The sequence below is a fragment of the Taurulus bubalis genome, assembly GCF_910589615.1.
Source record: "Taurulus bubalis genome assembly, chromosome: 15".
NCBI classification, from domain to species: Eukaryota; Metazoa; Chordata; class Actinopteri; order Perciformes; family Cottidae; genus Taurulus; species Taurulus bubalis.
In genome coordinates this window covers 21706921-21718177 of record NC_136603.1, presented here as the reverse complement: position 1 = coordinate 21718177, position 11257 = coordinate 21706921, and the positions used below count along the sequence as shown (strand labels likewise).

Below are 11257 nucleotides of genomic sequence, written 5' to 3'. Positions count from 1 at the left end.
ATGTACTTCTGTTTGCAGTCGATCGGCCATGAATAACCATTCAGAGAAATGCTAAGGGGCAATGTGGTCGCACCACAGGGCGCCTCGACTGTCTAATTGGGTGAGACACTACATAGTTACTCAGCTACACTGAGTCACTGTCTAATCCAGTCAAGACTGTGTACGTGTGACGGACACGCTAACACGATTATTTTAACAATTGCCAACACCAAATCAAATTCATAGCCCGGGTGACGTTTGTGCTATCAAAACCGTCAGTTTCTGCTCCTTCATTTCAAATGAGTGTCTTCATTGATAGATATAAGCCTGTCACACATTCAGTACCCTTCTATCTCGTCACTCGTCTGCCATTTGGGGAATAACTTGGGGACAAATTGCAGGATGTTACACTCAGCAGCAGAGACGTGACATAAAAAGTCCCTGTGCAGAAGAAAGGTTGTCTCTTTTCAGGTTACGGTTGCTTTAAATCTAGTAAATAGCCTCGCTGACATCTCTTGAGGATGTTACTGTAAATGCACTTCAAGTGGCTGAATCATTTAACGTCTAATCAATATAATTCGCATTGCACCATCAACACACTTTAGTCTGACTCCCGGTTGAGGAAGCCGGTACGACTGTCTTTAACAACTTCTCTGTGTTGAGGTGGGACCAGAATTTCACAGAATCAAGACTGAAATCTTTGCTTTTCATGAAGCCAGTTGCAAACTTAAAAAGAGGCAGAAACAAATACAAAATATATCTATAAAGATCCCAAAATCAGAGAATCGTAAATACTGCAGCATCCACTTTCGAAAAGTAAAGAAAAGACAGTTTTGCTGTCCTCTGGCAGGTAGATAAGGTCTAGCTGTGCCATGCTGCCATCACCTGGCGGATGAGCTAACAGCAACTTCCGGGTCGACTGTGTTGGTGTTTAGGAAGATTGTGACTTCACAAATACGGCGAGGTCACAGCAAGTCAAGCATGCGCGTCACATCAGGCAGCGCTGATGTTTATATTTGAGCCACGGTGCAGCTCTGAGCAGATGTGGTGCAGCGACCAAAATTAGAGCAGCAACCTTCTTCACAAACCCACTTTTGTTTCCTGTTTCCACCATTACCCCCTCCCCCCCCCCCACACCAAAAGGCCCCTTTTCACACCCGTTGACGTGGCTGAGAAGAGTTTTGATCTTTATTTTTTTCGCCTGCATGTGTTACACCTGAGACACTCACGAAGATGCACCAGAAAACACAAGTCTCATGGGTGAGTCAATCAGCTCCGAAACACAGATGTTTTTTCCTTTTTTTTTGCCACAACAGCAGCACTCCCATACTGTGAGTGTGAATCACGCCTCGGAAATTCATTGCGAGTGTTTGATCCCTCTCCGTAAACGAAGCGCGCGCACAGCGAAGCATTCGGCATCGTGCCAAAAACGTGCGCGGTGCACAGCGGGGAGCCCGGCGGCCGCCTCAGATCATCACGCCGGTCAGGTTGCTCATTGACCGGACGCTGCCCGTGTGCGTGTGCCTGCTCTTCCGCCTCACGCTCCTCAGGTAGTTCCTGTACAGGATCACGCTGATCACCCTGTCCTGGAACTGCTTGGAGACGATGTAGAACAGGATGATGTCCAGCACCGTGCTCAGGTTCATCAGGAACGTGGTGAAGACCGCCCACGTGCTGAACCCTCCGTCCGTGCCCGTCCCCACCAGGCGGAGCACCAGGCACACGTGGAAGGGCACGAAGCACACCAGCACCTGGACGATCAGCGTGATGATGATTCGGATGGACTTCTGCTTCACTTTGGGCTTGAGCTTGGAGGTGCGCCCGTGGACCAGGTTGTCCACGATGACGACGTAGCAGCCGATCATGATGCAGATGGGCAACGGGAAGAAGAAGACGAGTCGCACGAAGTTGACGGAGTTGTCGCGGCGCATGTGGATGATGTCCTGCGTCTTGACGCAGGTGGTGAAGTTGGAGGCGCGGTCGGGGTCGTCCTCGGAGAAGAGCAGGGGCACGGTGCTGCCCAGGGTCATGAGCCACACGCCGAGGCTCGCCACCACGGCCTTCGGGACGTTCCTCAGCTCTTTGCCGTGCTTCGGCTGGACGATGGCCATGTAGCGGTCGGCGCTGATCAGAGCAAACAGCCACAGGGCCATGCAGGGGTAGAAGATGGTGAGGGCGGCGCTGATCCGGCAGAACAGGTCCCCAAAGGGCCAGTAATCCTGGTGGTGGTAGACCATTCGGAAGGGCAGCAGCAGGATGAAGGTCAGGTCCACCAGCGCCACGTTGATCATGTAGACGGTGACCGAGTTCTTCTTCTTGGTGGTGAGAGAAAACACCCACAGAGCGGTGATGTTGACCACGACCCCGATGGCGAAGACGAAGGAGTAGAAGACCAGCCCCGCGATGCGGTACTCCACCGACCCCTGCTCCGGTCGCTCAGCGTCGGACATTTCGGAGAACTTTAGATCCAACGTCATTCTGAAACTTACAGAGTACAGCAACATCTTGGTGTTTATTTCACTTGAGCAGTTCCTCTATCATCATTTTTTTGCTCTTTATAGCCAATTTGTTTTCAAGATTGGAGCCAAAGTCCTGTTAATTCACTTATGTTGAAAGGTCATGCGCTACTAGCAAGGTCCTAATGAGGAAAAAGTGGTATTTTGGCTGAATATGTGGTTTCTCTACATCTACAACAAGTATGGAATTGATTAAATATAAGATAGATAGGTCTGTAATTCACTGTAAGCTCCAAAAATACATGATCGGCGACGGCAAGTTTGAGAAATAATCTGTTAGATTTTAAGTTTCAAATGATCGGAGGAGCAAGACAAAGTAAAGCAACTTACTTTTGAGCATTATGTAGAAGTTACTCCTCACGAGTCCACACAGTTTGAAGTCTTTGAAGAAAAAGAACAACCATTAGAAAACATGAGAAAAGTGTGACTTTTTCCGCAAAATATCTGCGTTTGAGAGAAAAAAAAGAAGTGAAACCAGGAGGTGAAAAAGCCAGAGGCCACATAAATATTAGTACGTACATGTCAGTTCTTTTTTTACAGTTTGCGCAACCTGCTGCTTGTTAATTTGAATACCTATTTTTAAATGGCGTGCAGCTGCACTGCGAGAGACAGAGGAAGAGAAACAGACCATGGCTGTCTCGATGTGTCATTAATTAAAAAATCACATAAACAAGCAAGCAAATGGCAAACAATGAAACATTTACGCGTCACGCGGTACAGAATGGAATAATCTGAGAGGTTGAGGGGAACAATGTGGAAGTGAAATTTCTCTCGAAGCCGATGCTGTCTTGATAATAAATCACGTGACTTCTTGTGTCTGACATTTCAGCGTGTTTGCCACAGTGTGGGTTATCATTAAAATATCAGAGAGAAAACTACTCATGTAAAGCTGCAGGATGAAACAATGAAGTTCAGAGACAAACACACACAAACGGACACATGAAGTGACCATAAAACAAGTCTGCTGAAATGCGCCTGTCCGTCTGAAAGGTCGAACAGATCAGGTAGCCTTGCCTGAACAATAAAAGACTGCACTCACCACAGAAATCACACAAACATCTCGACAAGCTCCCGCCAACAGGTTTATGAAGCGGCGCGAGGAGATTTATCGGAGCGCTCAGCCCAAAAAAAACAGGGAAGTTGAATGCTTTTTTTTCTTCTTTTTCTCAAAGGGTAATGTGATGGAAGGCGGTTGAGGCTGAAACAATCGGCGTAAAGCCCCCAGTCACTTCCTGTGCAGTGTAGTTTCTGTACTTGAGATTCCTTTACAGTAGCCACGTAGTCGGAACACAAAGGGCTACAGCTTTTCCACAGTCTGCAATTACAACCCCCTTAAAGAAAATGATGTGCCATTAGAAGTGGGAGTGTGTTTGGCAGCCAGAGAGATGGCAGATTTAGGGCGAGTTATTGATTGGAAAAGTGGGGTCTGTCACAGCACATTAGTTCTCAGGGGAGTAATCCACAGCAGGTTGCTGTGAGAAGCATCTGCTGCTGGAGAGAAGTAATTAAAAACAGGATGTTGAGGCAGTTGCCATATAAACAGGAAATAAGACGGCGGTAATAGACACTTCACGCTGATGCTGTGAGATGGTTTTACACCACGACGACTTCATGGATGCAAAGCGCGTAGCTCAGGTGAAAAAGCTCAAGGTCAGGCCGGACCTGGATTGAATACAGATTAATGTGTGTGTGCGTGTATGTGTGTGTGAGTGTGTGTGTGTGTGTGTGTATGTGTGTTAACTGGTGGCAACTGTGAATCAGGACGTTTGGCTCGCAGAGCATTGCACAATCCAAACTTCTCCTCACTGGTACTTTCCACTCCCATTATAGAGAGTGCGTCCCTGCTTTCCCACGCCGCGTCTGGTTGGCCCCTCCACCAAAAGGTCACCCGTCTGTCACTTTTCTTTTTTGATGATGATGCGTGTTTGGTGCTGAACTTCCTTCCAAGCTTACTACATTATTTATGTTTCTTATTACAGGAAGCTGCTCATTCAGTCTAATTCTTATTCCCAGGAAATAACTCTCTTTCTGCTTGTCCTCTCGATGTGTCTTCAGAAATCTCATGCCAGATGGCGCTTTGTGTTCATTGCAATATGTTGTTATGACAACAGTCTGTGCGATGTTTTCCTCTCTTTGATACTTGTCATGCGGCTGCCTCAGTCCTCCGCTCCATAATAAATCATTGGTCTTTATTATCCGCCTGTATATATATATAAATATATATGTAAATAAATATGTATAAATGTATTTCTTCTGACAGGTATCTATCTTCTGTCTGTTTGCACTTCCCTTAAGTCCTCTCGTGTTACACTCTGCCATTCCCGTTTAGTATCAAGCAAACCAAGATGAATTGGTTCTGGCGTTACACTTGTCAATATTTAGATCCGGTAGAAGCGGCCTGTGGAGAGTCCATTTAACTTCCTGTTCCCGTCACCGCTTTACCCTGTTTCACACTGCCCTCTAGAGGCCGAGGGCAGTCACTGCAGTGGTTACGCACAAGTATTATAGATATTTAATAATAGTGGCAATTATTCAGGAAGTGACATAGCAGACCTTGAAGCTAAAGAACAACATTTTAAGTTATTTCCAAACTGTTATACTTTGACTTTTGTAGTGCAAAATTGCATAACATTGTATCTTATTCATCACGTTCTGTATTGTTCTCTTGGCATGTCTCCTTTTCACCACCTGTCCCCATTTTTTATGTCGTCTGTCTTTTTTTTCTCTCTCTCCCCATCACTGGCTGCTTTATTTTTAAAAGTTAAAGACCCCCTCCAGACATTCTTTGAAAGATTAAAAAAGAAATACTCGTCTTTGATTAATAATGTGTGTGTGTGTGTGTGTGTGTGTGTGTGTGTGTGTGTGTGTGTGTGTGTGTGTGTGTGTGTGTGTGCACGTCTTAAAGGGACAGTGTGTGGCATTCAGGCAGAAATGGAGTAACATATTAAGTATAAAATCACCTGAAAATAAGAAATGTGTGTTGGTTACCATAGCTGTTCATAACTTCATAAGCAACACAGTCTCATGGCCGTTTGAGGAAACAACCAAATTGAATTGATTTGTGTAAGATACTTCTTTCTCCTCCCTTCAGCAGAGGAAAGTGAAAACATTGTTTCAAACTTTGCACAATAACACACCTTTCTGCACAATGAAGGTCAGAGTGAAGTCAAAATATGAGGATTCAAAGTCAAAAGAAATTTGCAGAAAGATTTATTCAAATCCAAACTGCAGCGTTCATCATTTTCACTCATTTCCATGTCTAGATACATTGTGACACTAGATTCTCCGACGCTTCCAGCCCATCCCTTTAAAACTAGCGCTTTCCTTTAATCCCCAAAAGAAATCAGGCGGCAGAAGAAAAGGGGAGAGATGAAGCAGATGGCAATTATGTGTGTGAAATACAGTGTTCATTGCAATGTCAGTGGCCAGGCTATCAGCAAGGGACACCGTTCAGTAAAATGGAATTAACAAATGTATAAAGTAAAGCATATGAAGAGGTCTATTAGCAAATAAACATATGACACTACCCTGCAGAAAATAGTGAAAATTCATCACAAATTCTTCATACGAAGGGGAAATTTAGTTTTGGTCCAAACCACAGTAAAAACCCAAAGATGTTTAATTTATTATCCATTAAGAAAATGAAAATCAGCAGATGCTCAATATTGGAATGTTGCCTATTCTTTTTCAGACGTTATCTATTTATCTCTTGATTTAGCCATCAAGTTACTTACTTTATTTAGAATTTGCTGTATATGTTTACAACACAGTTCCTGTCACATTTCAGCTCCAGTTCCCTATACTGGTATTATGGTGTTTCCACAACAAACTGTACTGTACTCAGCGTAAACACCCGTGTTGCTCTGTGGTTTCGGTGGAGGCTTTGCTGGTCTTTGAGCTTCACCACCAGCGTGAAGGAATGACCTCTGCTGAACTCTGGCTTGGCCTGGGCCTTGTTTCCGTTGATGTACGAGCGTGATCGCACACGGAGAACGGCGGAGGTAAATATCTCGTCTGTTTTCCCTGCCGTTCTTTCCCTGATGCTTCATAAAGTATTCGTAGCGTAGACGTCACAATGTGATCTTTTCTGAAAGGGGATTTGTAATTAAAAAAGTAAATAAATGACGGTCAAGTGTCAATTCCTGTCTCAGACCAACCAGCCTCATCATAACATTGTACTGAGCACCTGCAACGAAACCAAGAGCAAAATGAGTGGGATGTGTTGTGTCTACAAATGACTTCCTCAAAACCCAGAACCTGTTCCAAAGTACAAATTACACATCAAAAAGAACACTGACAAGTGATGATATGGATCAGCAACATCATGTAAAACTACGTCATCTGTTTAAGGAAGAATCACCAGGGAATCAGCATATGCACCACCCACATGTGATGCACCGCATAGATATACAGTGTGTGTGTGTGTGTGTGTTAACTGATTTGACTGTACATCACACTTATTGAGCTTCCTTTTTTTAACTGCGGAGGCCTGCTTATGGTGGGGTGTTAAACCAGCCGAGATGTTCCCTGTGAGTTATCGTCACATTCACGGTTCTGCAGCGCATCGTTCGCATCTGCTGTCAACGTGCGGAGCAGGAAGCGGCGTGGCCTTTCAGAACCGAAGTGTAAAAGTAATGTGAAGGTGTTGAGAAGACGTTTCACACGTCAGGCCTCTCGTGCTGGAGGTCGTTTAGCATTCTGCTGCAGACCAACAAGTTGTCTTCTTCAGACCGTCGCCACGTGTTGCCGCTTTCCCCCAAACCAGCTGCTGTTAGTTGCCTAACCTTAGGTGTGATCCATACCCTGAAACTGAAGCACACCGTAACCATACTGGAGTCACACGTTGTATTGTAGAGAGAAATAAGCAGTTCATTTTAGAAAATGTTGGCAGAAACATCCATTATCAAGGTGTTGTCTCTTCTGCACCAAAATAGCTTTTTTGTATATTATTTATTACATTAGGACCAACAGTGTGTACTCATTATTTTAAATGTAAGTTATACCATACTACATTATTTTTTATGAGAGCACCTCGGACAGTTCGATCACTATTTGTGAACATGAGCTGCTCTTTGTCAGCGCCAGGAACCAGAGAGGAAGTCTCAAAACGTGTGATGTCATCAGGTATAACGTGTGGAGCTCCATAGACAATGAATGGGAGACTCATTTTGTGTTGTTTGCTTTTTTTCTGTTGCAGTTGTGAAAGAGAAAATGCACCAAATGCTCAGGACATTTTCTGTGTCATCTTACACAAGTCTTTGTCTCTGGAGCAGCTCGACACTTTGTACTCAATTACTTCCTGCAGTCGAGTTTTAACCCTTTAGTTTCGGGATTTGGTAGGGAAACTGTTCATATTTACTAATATTTTTGCACTGGGATTTTGAAAATGTAACTACACCTGCCATGTTTTAAAAATGTAATTGTGGCGTCAGTAGAATTTAAATGAAAATGAGCACAGGCCCCAAAATGGATCCTTGAGGAACTCCCTCGGTCGATCACCTCTCAGCCAACTATGGGAGTTGTAGAGATGGTTGAGACAGCACCTGGTTCACTGCTATCAGGTTCATTTGGTTTTCTTGAGCACAACTGGTGCACACACAGTACTACTGATGGTGTCACATTATTCCACTGGTCCACAGGTAGCGGTAACGTACCAGGACATGCAGCGATGCACCTGCAAAAAAAAGACTGCAAGCTCTGGTAAACATGGATGTAAAGCAGCAAATGTTTAATGAGGAATGAAATGCACCCTAAATGAATACACAAATTGCATAATGGTGAACAGCACTGCATGTAAACTTCTGCATGTTGACAAGAAAAATCCGCCGGGCCCCTTTAAATTAAATGACATCATAGACCGCACCCACTTTTAACAACGAGGAAATTAATCCTAAAACAGACAATAATGTGGCGCCACTCTAACCACCAATTAAGGTTAATTCAGTCTGCAGGCGGTTGAAATAAGGAGTGTACACTTTCCTGAGGTGTGACAAAGTACTGAACTGAAACGTGAAATCTGATTCTGTTCATGTTTGCTTCTACCTTAACACCTCGGCCCATAAAAGTAACGCCGCGAGGATGGAGATCAGATGCAAAGTCATTGTCCGGTTGTGAATATTACACTGTTGCCTTCTTTATTCAAGGACACTGCTTCACTCTTCACATACTGTACATGAGCTAAGCTTTCACTACTTTCCCAGTCCACAGGAATTTGAATGTACGACTTGATGCCGACTGGACTGTCGTCCTCCGACTCGCTCTTACTCGCTAGCGCTCAAGTCTTTTCGGGCAGGAGGCTTTCCTGCTTTCTTTCCAACCGCTGCAGTAATCTCTGCTCTCCTGAGAAATTCACCTATGCTAATAAAAAAAATATGGGCTGGATTTCCATTCTGTCGTCTCTGTCGATGTGATCCTTTGGATCCAGATGCTTGGAGTCCCTGATGGCATAACGAGTCCACTTCCATTTGTTCGAGACACTGTTTGACTGGTCTTGATTAAAGTAGGCCTCCAGCGAAAAAGGCCCTCTCCCTTCTCGTGTCTCTCATTTCTTTCGTTCACTGCTGAAACCTGCCGTCTGTGAGTCTCTCTGTGACCGAGCCGGCGGTACAGCTGTTGAGTTGGATCTTGTTGCCGTCTATGACATCCCTGGAGGAGCCTTCGGGTGACGTCCTCACGGCACTGGAGAAGGACATGCTGACCTGCCGCTTCAGCAGCTTCAGGAGTTTCCTCTTGTAGCCCTTGCAGGCGAAGAAGTAGATGAAGGGATCCAGACTGGAGTTGAGGTTCATCAGGGACACGGTGATGTGCAGCGACACCTGGAAGGCCGTGAGATCGGCGCAGTCGGGGCTCGACACCAGCTTGCGGATCATGTACTGCAGGAGGTTGATGTGATAGGGGCTGAAGCAGACGATGAACACCAGGGACACGCAGCAGATCACGCCGATGGCCTTGCGGCTCCGGCCGGACTTCTCCGTCAGGTGGTTGCTCTTGGCCGAGGAGTGGAGTTTGAAACACAGGACGGAGTAGCACACGAGGATGGTCAACACGGGCACGATGTAACCCAGGAAGACGGCGCCGATCAGTATGGTGGCGACGTTGTCGACCTTCTCAAAGTTGGGGTACTCCATGCAGGTGACGAAGCCGTCGCGTTCCTTGTTGGTCATCGGCATGCCCACGAGGGGGAGGGTCTGCGCCAGCACCAGCAGCCACACGCCGACGCAGATGTAGCGCACGTTGCTGACTTTCCTCAGTCGCGAGAACCTCAAAGGCAGGACCACGGCGATGAAGCGGTCCACGCTGAGGCAGGTCATGAAGTTGACCCCGGCGTAGGTGTTGATGTAGAAGATGAGTCCCGAGATCTTGCACACCGCCTCGCCCAGAGGCCAGTGGAAGCCCAGGGCGTAGTAGAGGATCCTCACGGGCAGCGACAGGGTGAAGAGGATGTCGGAGACGACCAGGTTGAGGGAGTACAAGGTGGTGGAGTTCATCTTCTTCACATTGGGACGGATGACGTGGAGGGCGAGGCTGTTCCCGAGCAGCCCCACCAGGAACACCACGCAGTAGAAAAGAGGCATGAGCACCCTGGCGTAGTCCCGGTGGGCGTACAGGGTGTCGCAGGTGGGCTCGTTCGAGTCGTTGTTGCGGGATAGGACGGCGACGGTCACAGGCGCGGCAGTGGAACCCATCTTGATATGTTCAGAACCAGTTACTGCAAATAAAAGGAGAATAACACGTGAGAATTTCATTTCATTGTGCCTTTTTTCTTTCTCTTACGCCAAAATATGTGTATTAGAAGGAAACAAAAACTGACGTGTCCATTTTCAGAAAGGAAAGCAATGAAACACTGAGTCTGTGCCGATGTTGGAATGAAACGCTTTCGAGATCTTGCTTTCAAAAAGGAAGTCAGAGAAGTTATATTATTTGTTTCAGTAAAGAATATAACCTGAAAATAGTAATAGAAGTGGAATGAATTGTAAAATGAAAAACCTTCTTTTGATGATTTTACTCCACCGAAGGGTCTCATGAAGAATTAATCAATGCACAAAGGTGATGTGACTATAATTTAGGTTCTTTCCTTAAATGTTTTGGGGGGTTTTAAGCAGTTTCGGTGAACTCTGAGCTGATTTATTGGCAAAAACTCCTACTTCCCCCTTCATTTTTGTCCCCAGAGGACAGCTGGGTATAAGACACAAAACAAAACATGAGAGAACGTAGAATAAAGGGAAGGAGAAGTGGGCTACAAGTCCAATCATAGAAGTCCCCCGACTCACATGTCCACAGTGAGCATCACAAAGTGTCCTGTGAAATAGAAATGTTCGTTTTTTCTGTGGTGTGTGGCGCCACCTTGTGGTTTTTTTTTTAACAAAGCCCAAAGCAGACACCAAACTTCTCTATTTCCCCAGTCACTGTCGCTCACCAAGACTTTGCACGATCAAGTCACATTTCTTAAAACAAAAGGTGAAAGTTCAAATTCAGCAAAACAACAACAAAAACAGGGTAGGAGTCAGATGATTCTCTCTGGTGTCTGAATGAAGATGTGTGAAGATGCCACTTATCATTTGAAGGTCAAAAGCATAATTGAGATCCTTGTAAGAACATGCGTGACCTTTTTATGAGAATAAATAATGGATTTATTTGTACAGTAACCGTTGTCTGACTCACAGGACATAACTGTTGTTTTCATGCCGTCTGCGGCTAAAAGTGACATGAAGGAAGTCTGTGAACAATAAAACAACATAACTGGGATTCTGACTGCAGCTGCA

General features: G+C 45.4%; 2 protein-coding genes across 2 annotated transcripts; both read right to left on the bottom strand.

The window, feature by feature from the left end:
* Positions 1-1445: 1445 nt before the first annotated feature.
* On the bottom strand, positions 1446-2456 carry gpr18 (G protein-coupled receptor 18; the record flags this gene model as incomplete). The annotated part of the gene is made up of 1 exon (XM_079230971.1): positions 1446-2456. The coding sequence occupies one exon, from the start codon at positions 2454-2456 to the stop codon at positions 1446-1448; it is 1011 nt and encodes a 336-aa protein (XP_079087097.1).
* Positions 2457-9031: 6575 nt separating this feature from the next.
* gpr183a (G protein-coupled receptor 183a) lies at positions 9032-10180 on the bottom strand (the record flags this gene model as incomplete). The annotated part of the gene is made up of 1 exon (XM_079231227.1): positions 9032-10180. One exon carries the CDS (start codon positions 10178-10180, stop codon positions 9050-9052), a length of 1131 nt encoding a protein of 376 aa, XP_079087353.1. The 3' UTR covers positions 9032-9049.
* Positions 10181-11257: the final 1077 nt, after the last annotated feature.